Below are 20,810 nucleotides of genomic sequence, written 5' to 3'. Positions count from 1 at the left end.
TCTTGGGCAGGTCGTTCAATATTTTTTGGCTCCATGACCCTCTTCTATAAAGAAAAAGGAGCTGAATAGATCATATCCAGTACATTTTGTGTTTTTTTAAAATCAGTACATTTTGTGTTTTTTTAAAATCAGTCCTTCAAGACTCTTTCCAATAAAACAATGTCCGTTTACAGATGAAATGCTATATTAAGGTGAATGTCAACTTTGCATGGGCAACTTCTTCTCTTGTATGAAAGCTAGCACTCCGCTATCTGGTAAGGTAGGCCTAAAGGTGGGGGAAGGGAGAGGAACACATGAAAAACTAGCCAGATCAGCCACACCAAACTTGGGCTAATGACATTAAAAAAATGTGGCAGGAAATGATGATCAACTCAGGGTACTGGGTGAACAGAACAGATGTAACCAGGAAGGTAAAAACTGACATAACCTTTATCTAAGGGCAGGATAAGATGTAACTTTCCTTTTGTGTGTCTTCCTACTGTCTAATCTCATTTTTATAATTGGATTTTTTAGTAGAAAAGTTACAAAAACTTTTCCTTATTTTGCAATCTTCATCTAAATTTGATTGTAGTATCAAGGAAAATATCTGAGAAACAATGCAATTTTGAAGAAAATGTATTTTTTTTTTGTTTGCTTGTTTTTTTTGGTTTCTTTGTTTTTATCTTACCAAGTTTTGTGATTGGATGGACTCAGTAACCCAATCTATACATTGTTTAGATAAAAGAGTATTTTGGACATATGTGTGCCCCCATTGAAGTAAACTGGTGCGTATCAGAAGATCTGGAGGCCTTCTTTTGTAATAGTTGCTGTTGTAACCACGTAAAGGTCCATCCCCACTTCCACCACCATTATGCTTAGTCTTTTCACCAGTGATGGGATTAAAAAAGGCACTGAATAGTTCTCTCCAATTGAATATTTACTATTACAATTCTTTTTTTCTTCCCTTCTCTTAGTGACCTCAAAGCTTAGAGAAGTATATACAAAGGAATTTTTCTTCCAAAGAATGCTGATTAGGGTTTTCTAGGCTGGGTTAGGGTTTTCTGTCCTTCTTTACAGTCATTTATGAACCAGAAAAATGGTGACCATTAGGCTATGAAGAAAATACATACCTAGCAGCAAAATGATGCATGCTAATATGGCAATTAAGGCGCCCATACTGAGTCCAATCGGAAGTACATAAGCTTCAACATTACAAGACTGGACAACACCATCACTGCTGCAGCCACAGACCCGGATGGTCAGGGTACTGGTGCTGCTCAGAGGAGGATTCCCACTATCACTGATTATGATTGGTAAAAGATAGACTTCTTGCTTCTGGCGGTTGAATCCATTATGCTTTGCCAAAATGCTGAGGGAATTATCTGGAAAAAGTGAAAATTACAATAGTTTGCATCATTGCAAAACGGCTGCCCAAACAACACTTGTTTTTCTAGTTCATAAATCCTCTGCAAGCCTCAAGACAATCCCAACTCCACTGAACCACTCCAGCTCTCTCCCTCTCCCCTTTCCCACTTTCCCAATTGACATGGACCAAAACATCCACACCCTGACAGGTTCAATGAGCTTGGTCTCAGGATAAACTAATGGAGTTTTACCACCACCTTGTAAATGCAAAAGATTTCTTTTACAAAAATGATCTTCAAGTGTCCTTTTAGAAGACACAAATTACCCCAAGTCCCCATAAATAAGTTTAATGTTCTCTCGTTTGTCCTGATAATGCAAACTTGACAGAATTTCATAACATTTGAAAGTCATGTTTGAGAAGCTTTGTGTTAAAAGTAGACTATATGACAGTGTGGCATACAAAACAATGCATTTGACTCCCACAGGTACCTAAAAACAGTCACTCATGCTCTAGAGCATTTTACACTAACATGTAACAAAAGTCTCATTTACTGCCAATTGGAGTAGATATGCCACATATTTGAAAATTCTGCAGAGAAGACCTCTAGTGGTTACACAAATAAGAATTAAGTGATGAAAAGTCATAGGAGCAGGTGGTACATTTTTAATGTATTAATTAATTATATGGAAATGTATATTGGTTATCTGGAGCAACACGTAAGGACATTTAAGCAATACTTAATGGCATACTTCAGCTCGATGTAGAACTGGCCAGTGAGAAGTGATTGGTCCCGTGGTAGCCCTATGTTTCTCAAAATTTCACCCCCAAAATGAACTTTTTATTGTCATTCATCCCTATCTCATGAACTATAGCTATATATGTGTGTATATATGTATATATATATATATATACACATATATATATAAATTATTAATCTATTTTCTCATTTTGATTAATGAAAGACATAGGTCTATTCAACATGGGAACACTGATTATTTCACACTGATATTCCAGCCAAAAGCAAATAAACATAACTTTGGTTAATGTGTGCAGTACAATTTGGGCAAAATGATTATTTCAGTTGGCATTTTTTCAAATATTGGCAAGTTTGCAGACCCCAGAACACTTGTCTACCTCGTTGTTGCATATTAAGGCAGGCATTCCAAACCATTGCTGTCCAGTTCCTGGTCATCAGTGTCCTACTGGTTTCCAGAATACACAAATACATGAATAGATATTCCACTCAAATGATTTTAAGTAAATGTGTTAAATCTTCTGTACCATATAGTACTATACCAGAATTCAAAAAAAGTGACATTCCCTAAAATAAATGTATAAATTATATTTGGTTTTGCTTTTTTTAAGATATATGTGGACCTACAATGCCTTGCTAGTAAGCAGTTAAAGAGAAAAAAAAAGAGAAAACTCTGAGTTAACAATTTTTTTTTTTCTAAATTATTGCTGGTTGTGCCTCATTATTTAGCAATTTGAAGAGTGAAAAGAAGTCTCTAGTGGAAGTAAGCAGTGGTATTCCAAATGATCTAGTAATCTTTATTTCCATGACATAGAAGGAAATACCACTAAGCTAAAAGCAGGAGAACATCATCTCAAAAAAGATACAGAATATATAGATAGCTGTGTTACATTTCCAGAAAGTGTGTGACAAGATTGAATACAGTTAAAATTAGTACAAGGAACATTTGTGGGTGATTTCATGTGCCATAGTTCAAAACAGAAGATGGGAATTGTTCTTCAAGATGCAATTAATAAAATTACAACGAGGCTTTTGTCTTTTTGTGGTTAACATTATTTATATGAGAAACTATCTTTGCATATTCGCTCTTTAAAACAAACTATAATGATAATTTAGAAACTGCAGCAGGAGTAGTACTCATTGCAGAACAAAACTATCTCCTTTATTACTTAGAAAAGCATTGATGGGTCTAAGACCAAACTCATACTCATATTTTTTACTACTCCTGGTATCTGCAGATGTTGCTCCCTTTCTATATAAAGAAAATTATTGACTGAGTAAAGGGAGTCTATGAGTCATTTTTGCTAAAATTTACCTGCTACTTCCAGGCAAAGTCAATTCCCTATTTGCCTATTAATTTTTTACCATATTTTTGATTGGAACTTGCATTTATTAATTATTCAGTTATTCCATTAGGCCAAATTGAATTGTCATTCTTTTACACTCAAAAAAACATTGAATATTAGCAGTTTCACACACTTCAAATTCATGTATTTGAAATACATGTTTCTTTCAATCTACATGTTGCAAATATCTTTAACAAAGTTCTGGTTTGTTTCTTTAAAACATATGATGCCTTTTCATTTTATTAAAATTTTAATCTCAATGTAGTCAATTTTATCAGTCTCTCTCTTTTTTTTTTTTTTTATAATTTTTATTTATTTATTTTTGGCTGTGTTGGGTCTTCATTTCTGTGCGAGGGCCTTCTCTAGTTGTGGCAAGCGGGGGCCACTCTTCATCGCGGTGCGCGGGCCTCTCACTATCGCGGCCTCTCTTGTTGCGGAGCACAAGCTCCAGATGCGCAGGCTCAGTAATTCTGGCTCACGGGCCCAGTTGCTCCGCGGCATGTGGGATCTTCCCAGACCAGGGCTCGAACCCATGTCCCCTGCATTGGCAGGCAGATTCTCAACCACTGCGCCACCAGGGAAGCCCCTATCAGTCTCTTTAATGATTAGTAGTTTAGCCTTATTTTTTAAATTATTAATTATATAAAAATTACTTCTCATAATGTTACCTTTCACATTTAAATAGTTGTATGGAATTGTTTTTTGCTGTACTGATTATTGATTTTCCCAAGGTTAATTATAGAGTAACTTATCCCTTACCCACTGATCTTCAATTCTCAGTCTCTCACAAATCAAATTTTTTTGCATCTTCATCCTTTTAGGCTCTCTATCATGTTCCAATGCTATGTTTTTCTAATCCTGCATCAATACCATGCTTTTTATGTATGAAAAATTTGTAATAAATCTCGATGTTTGTTAGGGTATTTTCCCCTATCGTGTTCTTCTTTAGGAATATTTCAGCTATTCTTGTTCATTTGCTAATCTCTGACAAATATAGAAGAGATTATCAAGTTCCATGAAAATTCCTGTAAGAGTTTTAGTAGAAATTATATTAAGATGTAAATAAATTGAGAGAATTGACAGCTTTATTATGTTTAGTCTTCTATACCAATATTGTGATTTCTTTATTTTCTTTAATGTATGTTAACAAAATGTTTTTATTTTAGCTACAAGAGATTTTCACATATTTTTTACACTTATTATTAGTACTGCATGTACTTTGTTTCTTTAGTAAATACTACCTTTTTAAAATTATATTTTCATCTCATTGTTCATCTGATTGTTTTATGCATTGATTTTAATTCTAGTAAACTCCTAAACCTTTTTTTTATTTATAAAAATATATCTCAACACAGAGATATGTGTGAGGAGCATGATAACATGAGGAACTCCACGGAATTGCTCCCCAGTGGAACTCGTGAGAATTATAAAATAACATTTAAAAAAATTAATATCTCTGGAAATGGTCCTGGAGACAAGCAGCAAATGCAGAAACGTTTATTCAAGAAAATCTATTAGAGTCTGGTGGGAATGATGAGAATGTAGTGTGTCAACCAGAACCTAGTTCCTTCATCCCTTCTCTCAGCTCTGTGAGATGGAAACTCCACTCCAAACTGGTTCAACAGGGCTCCCCCCACCCACCCCAGCTAGCAGTTGGAGGGCAAGGTGTTGCCAGTTCTCACCCTGCTCCTAGCTACCTATTGATCAACTAAATTCTGAATTGGTATGGCCAAGAAGAGGGGCTCCTTTCTTCTTTACAGCCTATACTTGTGCAACAGAGGCTCTACCTTGGCAAGGCTTCACAGGGAATACAGGGCCGCAATTGTGCTTGCCCTGGACTGCAAAGCCGTGGTTTCACACTGGGAGAGCCAAGCCAAAAAGACTTGAGGCTACTGTTCCCTTGCATCAAGTGCCCAGCTCCTAAAGTAGAGGCATCACTCAGAGAAACCCAGCATAGTCTCCAATTCAGCTCCAAAGCCAATGGCTCAAAGTTTTGCCTCAGTGGAGAAGCAAAGAACCCAGGAAAGAGATGCAGAGGAGCCTGCCAGGTTCAGAACAAATCTGAAACACTTGCCAAGGGAAATACCCTTTTGAAGGAGCCCAGATTGGGTTGGATTAGTCTGTAGAACAATTTAGGGCCCCAAATGAAAAACAATACAGAAATCATCTGGCAATCAGTGGAGTTTAACAACTTGGGCGTAGTCAGGGAAAGAGACAGAAAACCCTGCCAAAACCACTGCCATTCGAGCGTGACTGCGGGCATACCCAAGGCTGGGATCCCCTGAAGTGAAACATTAGAGGCTTAACACTGCAGAGGGGAAGTAGACTTTACTAAAGTAATCTAGCCGATCATTAAACAAATAAACAAGGAAATTACAGTAACAGGCCTTCAGTGAAAAGTCAATATCAGATTTGCTATAATATATTCTCTAAAAATGTCCAGTCTTCAACAAAAGATTACAAGATATACAAAGAAACAAGAAAGCATGACCCATAAACTAGAGGAAAACAAAACAAAACAAAAAAGCAGGCAAAAGAAACTGTCCGTGAGAGCAAACAGATATCAGATTAACCAAAGACTTCTAAGGATCCATTGTAAACGTGTTCAATGAACTACAGTAAACCTTTAAAGAAGGAAATGAAGGCGTGATGACAATGTCATATCATAGAGAATATCAAAAAAAGAACATAATGGAAGATGTGGAGTTGAAAAGTACAATAACTAAAATGATAAATTACAAACTATAAATTTGAATTGGCAAAAGAAAGCATTAGTGAACTTGGAGATAGATCAATAGAAAATATGCAAGCTGAAGAATACAGAGAAAAAAGAAAGAAGAAAAATGAAGAGAACCTCAGAAAAATATGGGACATCATTAAGTGCACAAATATACCTGAAATGAAAATACTAGGAGACAAAGAAAGGAAAAGAAAAAATATGGCTGAAAACTTCAAAAAATTTTGGAAACATTAGTCTCCACATTCAGAAAGCTCAACAAACATCAAGAACGTAAACACAAAGAGATTCACAAAGAGACAGAAAAAAAAAAAAAATGCTGCAAGTCAAAGTGCTGAAAGCAAGAGAAAATTGACTCGTCACTTCCAAGGGAACCCCAATAAGATTAACAACTAAATTTTTATAGAAATAATGGTCACCAGAAGGAAGAGGGCTAGCACATTCAGAATGTTCAAAGCAAAAACTTTCAACCAAGAATCACGTATTCAGCAAAGCTATCTTTAAAAAAATGAAATAGAGACATTCCCAGATTACAAAAAAACGGAGGGCATTTGTTACCAGCAGACATGTCTTAAAAGAAACAGGAAAGGAAGTTCTTCAGACTGAAAAGCAAATATCCCCAGATGGTAATTCAACTTCACATTAAAAACAAAGAGCATCAGGAAAAGTAATTATGTAGTTACCAAAGACAGTATAAATGCATAGTTTTTCTCTTTTCTTTTCTTAACTTTTAAAAAGCAATTCTATAAAACAATGCATACGTAATATATTATTGAGGATATAATAACTAGAAATTCAGAAGTAATAGTTTGGTATTCCAATATTCTCCTTTCAGTAATGGATAAAAAAAGTCAGAAATAAATAAGGCAACAGAAGATTTGAACAACAGTATAAACCAACTATACCTAACATATTTATACAACACTCTACCCAAATACAGCAGAATAAATATTCTTCTCAAGTACACATGGAACATTCTGCAATGTATATCATAGGCTAGGCATAAACTAAACCGCCATAAATTTAAAAGGATATAAATAATACAAAGTGCATTCTCTGACAGTAATAGAATGAAATTAGATATGAATAATAGAAAAAAATTTGGGGAAACTCATAAATATGTGGAAATTAAACAATGCATTCCTCAATAACCAATGATTCAATGAAGAAATCAAAAGGAAATTTTGAAAATGTGAGATAATGTAAGTGAAAATGCAGTCAATCAAAAAGTAATGGATGCAGCTATAGCAGTGCTTAGAGAGATACTTATAGCTTTAAATGCCTATATTAATTTTTTTTTCATCTTAACTATACTGACAAGAACCTCACATACAATTCTGAGTATAAGAAGTTATGGTAGACACCTGTACCTTGTTCTTGATATTAAAAAAGAGAAAATAGCTTTTGACTTTCAACATTAAGTAAGATGATTGATGGTGTTTATTTGAAGACACTTTTTGTAAAAGTGCACTCTCATTTCTTTCTTTAATTTTTTCTTTTGTTTTATTTGTTTTACAATGATGCAAAGGGAAAAGGCAGTCATATCAAGGATATCAAGGATAGTAACTTAGCTGTTCACTACCTCTAAACTTGGCTTCAATTGTATTATTGTGTTATTTAAAAATCTTCTTTCCAGTCCTTCATATTTGCATGCGTTTCCATTTTATATCATCTTGTTTTCTCTACAACTTAACCTGTTCTATCCTTATGGCTTCTTCCCTTACTTATTATATTTACTGCATTTATTTATTTTTCTTTTTGAGCATAACCAATATAAGAGGATACCTTGATAATGATTTACTAGAGAAAACACAGACATTTTCTAAAACTGGAAAATATATGAAACAAAAAGAGGAAATGACCATTGATTTTTTAAAACAAATTAAATCTTTTGAATTTGAGTATATAATGACAGAATTTGACAAAAGATAGAAAGATATTGTGCCAAGATCTATTTAAGAAGAGAATGGACCAAAAGCATTTGGCATTCTCTAGGGTGGACGAATATCCAGGTGGATAGAGTAATGTCCATGGATATGCTACCCATATAGTGCAGTTGAGTTGCTTTGAGATAGGAACATATCGTAACCTTATCACCTAGTTCTCTGATATTCTCAATAGGTGAAATATTTAAATATTTGTATTCCCTATTATTTTTCTCAGTTACGGATTTTCCTGTTTTCTCATCCTCCTGGAATGTTTTGCTTATGAGCCTTACACCAAGGAGGATGAATGACTCTATTTTCAAAACCTTGCTTCATACTCCACACCCATTTGTTTCTGTTTATGACCAACTGTCGAAGGAAAGATCATGAAGGGGAGTTAAAGTGGACTAATAGCCCCAGGCATGCTTCAAATGACAATATTCCTAAAATAGTGGTTTGTTGCATTCCTTACTCCTTGTCTGAGTAATACAAGGTATATACCAAATAAATAGTAAAGAAAGGACCAGGTAAATAGTAGGTGCATAGGCTTGCTTGCTTTCAGATAGCACATTACAGTTATACCATTATGTATGAAATTTCTTTCAGATTCTGACAACAGATTAATTTTGAATAAAAATAGTTACTTGTATTCTTAGTTTTGTCGTTTTGTTATTCCAGAGCATTTGTTGTAATTTTACTGGAAATTGCTAGAGGCTGTAACAAAGGCAGCCATTTTAAAATTAAGTGCTTAGAATTTTTATGCAACAGTTTTGACATTATAGATAATATTAAGACAAATAGATAATATTCAATAAAATGTGTGCATTATCTCACTAAACTCTAAGCCCCTTGAGGGAGACTAGCCTTAGTCACAGCTCTAGTCTCAGTCTCCAGCACAGGACTTGGCGCAGAACAAAGATTCTTATGACAACATTAGTCACATTGTTTAACCTACTTTTATTTGGTCTTGCCACTCTTCTTTCTCTCTTTGTTCCAGCCCTCCTGGTCTTTTCTGAGTTAAGGATTTTCTGTCCTCAGGGCTTTCATATTTGCTCTTTTTTCTGCCTGATAATCTCTCTATCCCTCCTCAGCCCTAATTTGAATTATTAAAATTTATGCATTCTTTATGTCTGTGCTTAAATATCACTCCTTTGGGGAAATTTTCTTTTACTAGTTGTCCCCAATCTCCTCAGATAAATTAGTTATGTAATCTTCTAAAAACCTTTTTATTTTCATCAAAACACTTACCACAAAGAAATGATATCGTAATGGGGATATCATAGACCCTGGGGATACATAAATAAACTAGGGAACTTCCAAGTAACAAATAACCAATTTATGATGCATAATGAATACTCAGCAAATATTTGCTGAATAAATGAAGAAATAATCATTAGCCATACTTTGTGGGGCTCATATCTATTTCCATTCATGTTATTTTGTCACGGGGGGTTATATGTAGTTCAAAATAAGTCAGTGAGAAGAATCAATTTCAGGCTGTTGGAAAGCATATATAGCCAAGGTCTTATATGGAAATTTAAGAGAAATATTGATGGTTTCCAAGTCTTTCCCTGGACATGCTTCATGTCATGTAACATGAGCAATAAATTGAGGTTGCTTATATTTAAGTAGAGAAGGCTCAGAGGGGAAGAAAAATTGCTCTAAAATATCTGAAATACCATCATTTAAAGAGGTGCACATCAGAATTCTCTTCTACTGAGGAGTCTAGGAGGAATTTCCTCTTTGATTCTTGATATTCAGTCTTTGAATCATTTGGAATTGGAAATCAAAGGACATTTTCTCATACAACATTAATATCCTTATAAGAAAAGTTTCCTTTAGCAAATAAGTCAATAAGTGTTTGTTATAGACTGAAAGTTTGTGTAGCCCAATAATTCATATGTTGAAACCCTAACCCCCCCCCCCACACCCCCAGTGTGGCTATATTTGGTGATGGAGCTTCTAAGGAAGTAATTAAGGTTAAGGAGGTTTATAAGGGTGGGGCCCTGATACTATAGAATTGGTGTCTATAGAATATAGAGACACCAGAGAGCTCTCTCTTTCTCCACCTGTGGGCAAACAAAGAAGAGGTCATATGGAGCACACAGAGAGATGGTGGCCATCTATAAGCAGCCAAAAGAAGAGGGTTCAGGATGAAACACATCTTGCCTACCCCTTGATCTTGGATTTCCTCACCTCTGGGACTGTAAGAAATAAAATTGTGTTGTTGAAGCGACCAGTCTGAAATATTTTGTTATAGCAGCCTCAGCACACTAGGTAGTGCTATGGTCACTTACTAATTCTATATGCATATTCCATGAAAAACTAAAAAGTCTATCTGAAGAGACAGGCGGTACCTACCTGGATAATTCTTCAACTCTATTTGTGTAATTTTCCCCACAGTCCTAAGTTCCTTCCTTCCTTCCTTCTTTCCTTCCTTCCTGCCTTCCTTCCTTCCTTTCTCCCTTCCTTCCTTCCTTCCTCCCTTCCTTCCTTCCTTCTTTCTATTTATTTTCTTTGGCCATTATTATTGCTGTTATTATTTAAATATCCCATGTTCTTTCCCCATTGTCTATTTTTTTTTCCAGATAAAATAAAGCAGGCAAATCTAAATTCTCTATTTGTTTCAGTGTAGTTCATCTGTTGTTGTTGCCCTGATGCAGAAAGTTTACTTTGGTCTAGGTCCCATTTATTTGAAATCATGGAGTTATGGCTTTTGTTTATCCTGTTATATGCAAGCAAAAGCAACAAGGAGCCAGAGTTAATGAAGGCACTTGCCAGACAAATGTTTATGACAGGAATAGATGAAAAGAAGATCAGTAGATATTATGCCTTTTTGAGAAATGTCTCCTGTCATTTGACTTGCAAATTTAATTCAAATTTTCTTGGTCAAATCAAATGGAATGAAAATGGCAAGAAGGCCAAAACCAAAGGAAAATGACACTCTGTTCAGTAGGTATGGACAAGAGATTTAATTAAGTTCTTATCATTGTGTTGTGTCTGTTATTTCTAAAAACCTAGGAAAGCAATAAAGATACAAATCCATGGATTTCAGCATACTAGATATATACATATATAGTATCTAATATCTAGGAACATGAAGCAAAGATCATAACATCTACACTTCATTTATTTATTTTTACTCTAAACACTAAGTCTTCTTGGAAACAATCAGGCTATAATGAATTAATAAAAATTAGGACTCTGTGAAGCCCGTCTCCTCCAGTACCATTATAATTTCCTACATAATTCATTGAAAGTATACCAACATACTAAGTCTGCAACATGCAACTGGATATTCTGAGTCACCTAATTAGATCATTTGTCATTCTTTTCCCTTTTTTTTCCTCATTAGATAGTGCACCATGCCACCTGATGTCAATAATCTCAATATTTATATGATTGTTGACTCATTACCAAACCTCCTAATATTTAATAATAAAGTATGTATATCTAGCCATAAATGTTGACCAAGGTTTACTTTGGCTTTAGAAAAACTGTCACTGTGAATTCTTCTAGAAGTTCCTAGACTAATACCAAAGTTAATGTTTAGTCAACATTTTACAGTTACATATAGAATAAATTAGTGCTTTTTTAACAGAAAAAAACTTATTCCACTACAACCATGCAGCACTACAATTCTATAAATATATGAAAGATTGACATTTTGCAGAGGAAATGTACAGAGTGTGGGCTATGCTTTTCACTTTACAAAAGTTAGGACTCATTAAAGTATTCTATGAAATTTAAGCATCTTCTAAAATTCTTTAAGAATCTACATATACTGTTCTTAAATGGCTAATATAAGAGGAAATTTTTTCTTAGATCATATGAAGATGGTGTTCAATGTAGTGGTCTGAATGGTGACCTCCAAAGACACATGTATATATCCTTTTCCTTGGAACCTATGAATGTTACCTTACTTGGAAAAGGGTCTTTGTAGATGTAATCAAATTAAAAATCTTGAGATGAAAAGTTCATCTGGGATTACCTGGTGGGTCCTAAATCCAGTAACATGTATCTTTAAAAGAAAGTCCAATAACATGTGTCCTTATAAGAGTAAGTCAGAGAGAGATTTAACACAGAGAAGAAGGAGAGAGAATGTGACCACAAAGGCAGACATTGACATGATGTGGCCACAGCCATGGAATGCCTACAGCCAAAAGAAACTGCAGGAGACGAAGAATGAATTCTCCTCTATGGTTTCTAAGAGGGAGTGTGGTCCTGCCAGTACCTTGATGTCAGACTTCTGGCCTCCAGACTGTGAGAATACATTTCTGTTGTTTAGCTTCCCTGTTGGTGGTAATTTGTTATGGCAGCCCTAGGAAATTAATACAATCAATAAATCTGATTAAATATTATTTACAGAAGCAAGGTAGGCATTCTTATGGCCATTTTACCTATGAGAAACAGGTTTTTTTGACTGATGAAAGGTTTCTCAGCTGACAGTTAAGAATTACTAGCAAGTCCAATGTATTTCTACACTTTCTCTGTCATCTTAGCAAAAGCCACCTCAGGAAGCAAGGAGAAATGGGCTCTAAGAAGGTTATATTAAAGTTCAAGGATAAGATAAAAAAGAGAAAGTGTGTGGAGGAGGTTTTTCCATACCATGACACCTTTATCAGAGACAAGGTAAAAACTAAGTGGTCAAGGCCACTGGCAGGCAGAAATATAGTATTGTAGAGGCATCAAAAGGCATTCAGTACAACACTCTATCAATCTAAATCCCGTATCTTCAGAGTCAGTATAACATAGTATAGCATAGCATAGCATAACCTTGAATTAATTATCAAGAAATAAGCATTTTCGGTGCCAGAGAGGAATGCAAGTATCTCAAAGTCCAAGTTCCATGCTAGATATAATCACACTGCCCAAAGTCTTCTGAGTTTGATTATTTTTCTCCTGCACTTAATTTGCATGCTTGATCTTAATCAAAATGTTCCATGTATGTTATGCAGATCCCTTAGAGCTCAGAGGAAAGGCAGATTTATCTCACTCCAGGCACCAGGGAATGAGAGATGAAGATTAATATTACCTTCATTTTATCTGAGAAATGCCTGCATTAACTAACTCACAAAAGTGAAAACTATACCAAGACCCAATTTCTATTTTGTTTGAATGGAAATTTTAAAGCTTTTATAAATATCGACAGATCTGGAAAATAATATTTCTTATCTACTTGGATTTACGCAGAACTGAAAAATGCATTAACATTTTTTAAGTGTACAGCTACTTAGGGGAAAAAATACAAAAACAAAACAAAGAAATACCAAGGTCTTTAGTGGAGTTGTAAACATTTCAGAAATTAACCTAATAGTGGTTAAAAATCCAGACATTGGAAAGCTAGCATTGTCAGGAGAATGACTTTTCTACCACATGTCTATTGATTGAATAGATATCTCTAAATATTTAAGAAACTGGGAGTCAGAGGTTAATTCATTTGCACTGGAGCTGATAAGTTTTTGCCCATTAACACACTTGTTATATAGGGTAGTTGGACCAGGAAATGAGATGATTTTAAAGCAGCAGTTAAAGTGAAGCATACATTGTGTATAAGATATGGAAATCATTAAATATAGTGAATCGAGAGCTGAGGATATAAAAGAAAAAGGAAGTACCTAAAGTAGTTTGTATTCTAAATAACCTGCTTTGATTTGAGGGAGGTTAAGTATCCCTGGAAATCATCACTTTGGTAGACATCATCATCTTCCTGAAGATTTTGAATTTGCACGTATGAAACTAAGACCTAAGTGTCTTTAGGTGTTAGCTTCATATGTGCAAATGGTTTCTTAGTTTCGTAAGAAACTAAGTGAAAGCCACTAAAAATTGTACAAATTCATCTTCCTTTGCCATCACCCATGCCTCCATCTTAATGTCTTTCAAATCCACACTGACACATTCAGTTAATTCTCTCAGTTATTCAGTTCCTTTTATCTCCAAGACATCACTGTCAGAGGAAAGTCTTCTTTGGCACATATTTACCCAGCATGCTGCTATACAGTCAGGTGTGATGGTTTTCTGCCTCACCAACTGCAAGATCCTTGGATGCAGAGATTTTGTCTTCTTTAGTGAATGCATCCTATTGACTATCATATGTGTCACCATATGGCAATCTCCATGGTAAGATTTTAATTAATCCTTGTTGAATGAACAAATGGATGACTTTTTTAAATGATTACTGATCTCAAGGAACTTCTGACTCAGAAGGGGAGAGAAAATAACACATAACTAGCCAAAGTGTGAGTCAGCTGATAGACATTCTCTAATTGTGAGCCTTGTCCTTTCGTCTCTGCTCCTATACCTCGTGGTCCACTATGCCATTTGTACCTTGATTTAAATTTCTATTATCGTAGATATAAATGAGGGATGCTTTAAGGAAAGAGTGGCATGTGGGCTGGGTTTAGAGGAAAGGGCTGGTTTGTTAAGCTGGGGAAGTGCAAAGAATGGCATCCCTTCTTGTCCCTATAACTCTCATTTTTCTGTTCCATAGCATTCTGTCCTCATCGTTTTTTTCTAACCTCTTTATGATCTGTTTGAATCTGATTCACTTGCCTGATTTCAAATACCAGACAATATTTTTCTAAAATCTTAGCCCTATGTCCCCTCCAGTTACCTATTGGGTACAGTCACCTGGATGGTCAGTGCCACAAATTCAGTCTTTCAATAGTGGAACTAATAATATGTAATGCCTATTCTTCTCCATTTCTAAAAATCTCTTTCTTGATCCAATTTCTCGTATCATCTTTCTGGCTACATGATTTTATACATCTTTCCCCTTGTATCCAATAAGCTCACATCTTCCTTTTCAATGTAGGGAAGTTGTGTCATCCTTCAGTAATCAGCTGAAATTTTACTCTTTCCTTTATGAAGGAGGCAATAGGAACAAACAGACTCCTAAGGATTTTGGAGGATCTAACTCAGAGATGTAATGGAGATTTGATTATAAAGTGAATGTAAAGCAAATATGATGGTTTTAGTTAGTTTGTTGAATAAATACATAATAGTCATCAGTGAATATAACACGTAACAAGAGACTCAAAACGCAAAGCAGTACTTTGAGAAGTCCAAAATGTATCCAATGCTACACAAATAGAATGCAATGAGAGGATCTTACATCACTAATGATACATACATTATTACATTCATTTTAAAAATAAAGTGCCTATCATATACTAGGCTCTGATATATTTGGTCCATCTTGACACTCTAATTGTCAAGCCTTTTTAATGATCACCTGTGTTTGAGCAAATATTCACACAAACAGAAGCCAGGTGAAAAATTCAGATACAAATATCTGTCTGAGCATATTAAAAATGCATATTCTTGGATTTTATTCTAAATTAAATGAATAAGAATTTCTGGGGCTAGGCCCTGGACATCTGCATTTCAAATAAATTTTGTTTGCATAAAAATCTTCCAGGATACCTGAGAGCCATTCTACTCTATTCTATTTCTTCCCTTAGGTGTTAGCAGTGTTTAATGGCTTGGCCCAAGCCCTCAGAGGCTCCACTGGGGAAGCTATTATGCTCTGGGTTTTGTAATCCAGCAGGGGTACCAGCTAATAGCAATTTTCCTGCATAATTCCTTCTTTTCTGGTTTAGTGGTAAAATAGCTGCTAAAAAAGAAGGGAAATGATGCAACAAAATATGGCATCCTACAGCGAGCTGCAGTCCAGTGTTTGTCCTTGAATCATTTTAAAGTTTAATATGTTATATTAAAACAGCTTGGCTAAACATATATCTTTGGGCAGAAGTCTTAATATACAGTGAAGGCAAGAGGAAGGCAGTTATGTAGATAAAATTATCATTCAAGCAGTGGTCACATTATCATTCCTCCCAGGTTACTGGGAATGGCACGTGCTTTTGAATCTTAAAATCCACATTCTTTACAGTCTTGGAAATAGTACTGTTTTGATCATACAAAAATGACTTTACATTAAAGGTCAAACTGATTTGCTTTTCCTCAAATTCACCCACATATTAACAGGTTAAAACACAGATGGAGAGAGCAGAAATAAAATGATCGAAGAAAAAAGATACCTGTGTAGGTCACCCTTATGATTGAAATAGAAATCACATCAAACTCATTCAAACTCTTTTTATTGAAGATGTAATCTGATAAAACTCCCTATTGTTATACACTGTTGAGAAGTCTGAATACATTTTGAATCCATGCATGATTTCATTTTAATACTTTCTTTTAAAATAAAAGGAATTTTTTGATGAGTCTTTTAAAATATTCTTAAGATGGTATTTGATTTTCCAAGCTTACCAGCCCCCATTGACAATGAATGTGTGGTATTTTCTAGCAGTGGGCAGTGATATAAAGATCCCTACCATCAGATTCTCCACATTTTGGAATTATAAGAGGTATGCTTAACAAATAAAGAGAATTTTAAGGGAATTTGTTCCCTTTTCAACTTTCTAGTTCCTGAAAAGTTTATATTAGGTGTAATTTCTTTAGGATGTGTATTCAGAATGCTTCGGAATGTCATATTAGATAATGTTCGGGCTTTGGAATCATTCCTAATTGTGTTTGCACCCTAATTTCATTACTTACCTCGTTGCATTTTCAAATAATTTCCCCAAGGTCATAGCAGGTACTCTTATTGTGCCCAAATTACTAATTAAGGAAATGAGGGTCAGGAGGTCTTTGAGGGGTAAATGTGTTTTTTTAATCTAAAGTATATTTTCAGGTCTGAAGTGTGCAGTGTTTAATGAAACTTAAAACAATAGTCATTATTATTAATATATGTAAGATTATCAGTTACTTTAGCTTTGAAATAAAGCAAAGCATTGCAATCTTTTAAGAATATTTGGATTTCATACTTTCATACTTTCCAATGAATTTCTACTTGAAAGCCTCAAAGATGAATACAAACTAAATTATAAAGTAAAATATAAGGTAAAAAAATAAAATACATGTTAAGGAGTAAGACTCCACTTAAATTAAAAGAGTGTTTATTGTAGGTCAATTATATGTCAATAAAGATGACTTTTAAAATCGCCTAACATTTAATTTAAAACATCTGCCTTCTCCAGGCTTGGTTTTGCTTCAGGCTTGGAAGACAGCCCTCCAAAAGTAGGATATAAATTCTCTTCTGTCTCTATCCTTCTGCTTCCGCTTTCAGTCAGGTATCTGCTATATGTAATTCTGGTCTCCTTGTGATCTGTCCCAGGGAACACACGAATCAAAGAAAAGGGTATAATCTTGCATGGCTAGTATAGCTGTAATTTGTTGCTGATGCCCTAAGAGTGAGATATAAAGTGCTAGTATTATTTTTTAACATCTTTATTGGAGTATAATTGCTTTACAATGTTGTGTTAGTTTCTGCTATACAACAAAGTGAATCAGCTACATGTATACATATATCCCCATAACCCCTCCCTCTTGCGTCTCCCTCCCATCCTCCCTACTCCACCCCTCTAGGTGGTCACAAAGCACCAAGCTGATCTCCCTGTGCTATGCAGCTGCTTCCCACTAGCTATCTATTTTACATTTGGTAGTGTATATGTCAGTGCTCCTCTCTCACTTCGTCCCAACTTACCCTTCCCCTCCCCGTGTCCTCAAATCCATTCTCTAGGTCTGTGTCTTTATTCCTGTCCTGCCCCTAGGTTAATCAGAACCATTTTTTTTTTTTTAGATTCCATATATATGCGTTAGCACGCGGTATTTGTTTTTCTCTTTCTGACTTACTTCACTCTGTATGACAGACTCTAGGTTCATCCACCTCACTACAAAAACTCACTTTTGTTTCTTTTTATGGCTGAGTAATATTCCATTGTATATATGTACCACATCCTCTTTATCCATTCATCTGTTGATGGACACTTAGGGTGCTTCCATGTCCTGGCTATTGTAAATAGTGCTGCAATGAACACTGTGGTACATGTCTCTTTTTAAGTCATGGTTTTCTATGGGTATATGCCCAGTAGTAGGATTGCTGGGTTGTATGGTAGTTCTATTTTTAGTTTTTTAAGGAACCTCCATATAGTTTGCCATAGTGGTGGTATAAACTTACATTCCTACCAACAGTGCAAGAGGGTTCCCTTTTCTCCACACCCTCTCCAACATTTATTGTTTGCAGATTTTTTTATGATGGCCATTCTGACCGGTATGAGGTGATACCTCATTGTGATTTTGATTTGCATTTCTCTAATGATGAGTAATGTTGAGCATCCTTTCATGTGTTTGTAGATAATCTGTATATCTTCTTTAGAGAAATGTCTATATAGGTCTTCTGCCCATTTTTGGATTGGGTTGTTTTTTTTTTTGATATTGAACTGCATGAGCTGCTTGTATATCTTGGAGATTCATCCTTTGTCTGTTGCTTCATTTGCAAATATTTTCTCCCATTCTGAGGGTTGTCTTTTCATCTTGTTTATGGTTTCCTTTGCTGTGCAAAAGCTTTTAAGTTTCACTAATTCCCAATTGTTTATTTTTATTTCCATTTCTCTAGGAGGTGGGTCAAAAAGGATCTTGCTGTGACTTATGTCATACAGTATTCTGCCTATGTTTTCCTCTAAGAGTTTTATAGTGTCTGGCCTTACATTTAGGTCTTTAATCCATTTGGAGTTTATTTTTGTGTGTGGTGTTAGGAAGTGTTCTAATTTCATTCTTTTACATGTAGCTGTCCAGTTTCCCAGCACCATTTATTGAAGAGGCTGTCTTTTCTCTACTGTATATTCTTGCCTCCTTTATCAAAGATAAGGTGACCATATATGCGTGGGTTTATCTCTGGGCTTTCTATCCTGTTCCCTTGATCTATATTTCTGTTTTTGTGCCAGTACCATACTGTCTTGATTACTGTAGCTTTGTAGTATAGTCTGAAGTCAGGGAGCCTGATTCCTCCAGCTCTGTTTTTCTGTCTCAACATTACTTTGGTTATTGTGTTTCCATACAAATTGTGCAATTTTTTGTTCTAGTTCTGTGAAAAATACCATTGGTAGTTTGATAGGGATTGCATTGAATCTGGAGATTGCTTTGGGTAGTATAGTCATTTTCACAATGTTGATTCTTCCAATCCAAGAACATGGTATATCTCTCCATCTGTCTGTGTCATCTTTGATTTCTTTCATCAGTGTCTTATAGTTTTCTGCATACAGATCTTTTGCCTACTTAGGTAGGTTTATTCCTTGGTGTTTTATTCTTTTTGTGGCAACGGTAAGTGGGAGTGTTTCCTTAATTTCTCTTTCAGACTTTTCATCGTTAGTGTATAGGAATACAAGAGATTTCTGTGCATTAATTTTGTATCCTGCTACTTTACCAAATTCATTGATGAGCTCAAGTAGTTTTCTGGTAGCCTCTTTAGGATTCTCTATGTATAGTATCATGTCATCTGCAAACCGTGACAGCTTTACTTCTTCTTTTCCAATTTGGATTCCTTTTATTTCTTTTTCTTCTCTGATGGCCGTGGGTACAACTTCTAAAACTATGTTGAATAATAGTGGTGAGAGTGGGCAACCCTGTCTTATTCCTGATTTAGTGGAAATGGTTTCATTTTTTCACCATTGAGGACGATGTTGGCTGTGGGTTTGTCATATATGGCCTTTATTATGTTGAGGTAAGTTCCCTCTATGCCTACTTTCTGGAGGGTTTTTATCATAAATGGGTGTTGAATTTTGTAGAAAGCTTTTTCTGCATCTACTGAGGTGATCATATGGTTTTTATCCTTCAATTTGTTAATACAGTGTATCACATTGATTGGTTTGCATATATTGAAGAATCCTTGCATTCCTGGGATAAACCCCACTTGATCATGGTGTATGATCCTTTTAATGTGCTGTTGGATTCCGTTTGCTAGTATTTTGTTGAGGATTTTTGCATCTATGTTAATCAGTGATATTGGTCTGTAGTTTTCTTTCTTTGTGACATCTTTGTCTGGTTTTGGTATCAGGGTGATGGTGGCCTTGTAGAATGAGTTTGTGAGTGTTCCTCCCTCTGCTATATTTTGGAAGAGTTTGAGAAGGATAGGTGTTAGCGCTTCTCCAAATGTTTGACAGAATTCGCCTGTGAATCCATCTGGTCCTGGCCTTTTGTTTGTTGGAAGATTTTTAATCACAGTTTCAATTACAGTGCTTGTGATCGGTCTGTGTATATTTTCTATTTCTTCCTGGTTCAGACTCAGAAGGTTGTGCTTTTCTAAGAATTTGTCCATTTCTTCCAGGTTGTCCATTTTATTGGCATACAGCTGCTTGTAGTAATCTCTCATGATCCTTTGTATTTCTGCAGTGTCAGTTGTTACTTCTCCTTTTTCATTTCTAATTCTGTTGATTTGAGTCTTCTCCCTTTTTTTTCTTGATGAGTATGGCTAATGGTTTATCAATTTTGTTTATCTTCTCAAAGAACCAACTTTTAGTTTTATTGATCCTTGCTCTTGTATCCTTCATTTCTTTTTCATTTATTTGTGGCCTGATCTTTATGATTTCTTTCCTTCGGCTACCTTTGGGTTTTTTTGGTTCTTCTTTCTCTAATTGTTTTAGGTGTAAGATTAGGTTATTCATTTGAGAATTTTATTGTTTCTTGAGGTAGAATTTTATTGCTATAAACTTCCCTCCTAGAGCTGCTTTTGCTGCATCCCATAGGTTTTGGGTCGTTGTTTTTTCATTGTCATTTGTTTCTAGGTATTTTTTGATTTCCTCTTTGATTTCTTCAGTGATCTCTTGGTTATTTAGTAGCGTATTGTTTAGCCTCCATGTGTTTG

At 35.2% G+C, this 20,810-nt stretch overlaps 1 protein-coding gene across 3 annotated transcripts in view; it reads right to left on the bottom strand.

The window, feature by feature from the left end:
* Window positions 1-20,810, bottom strand: part of CDH8 (cadherin 8) — a 377,020-nt gene that overhangs the window by 11,364 nt on the left and 344,846 nt on the right. For 2 of the 3 annotated variants that reach the window (XM_082368897.1, XM_082368898.1), the window contains one exon: window positions 1,110-1,361. The exons of the other annotated variant lie outside the window; for it this stretch is intronic. In XM_082368897.1, the coding sequence (XP_082225023.1) occupies window positions 1,110-1,361 (252 nt within the window). The remainder of the gene's footprint in view (window positions 1-1,109; window positions 1,362-20,810) is intronic. 3 annotated transcript variants of the gene reach the window in all.

Source organism: Balaenoptera borealis, assembly GCF_965194805.1.
Source record: "Balaenoptera borealis genome assembly, chromosome: 19".
In the NCBI taxonomy this organism is placed as follows: domain Eukaryota; kingdom Metazoa; phylum Chordata; class Mammalia; order Artiodactyla; family Balaenopteridae; genus Balaenoptera; species Balaenoptera borealis.
This window is presented reverse-complemented; position numbering and strand designations above follow the sequence as displayed.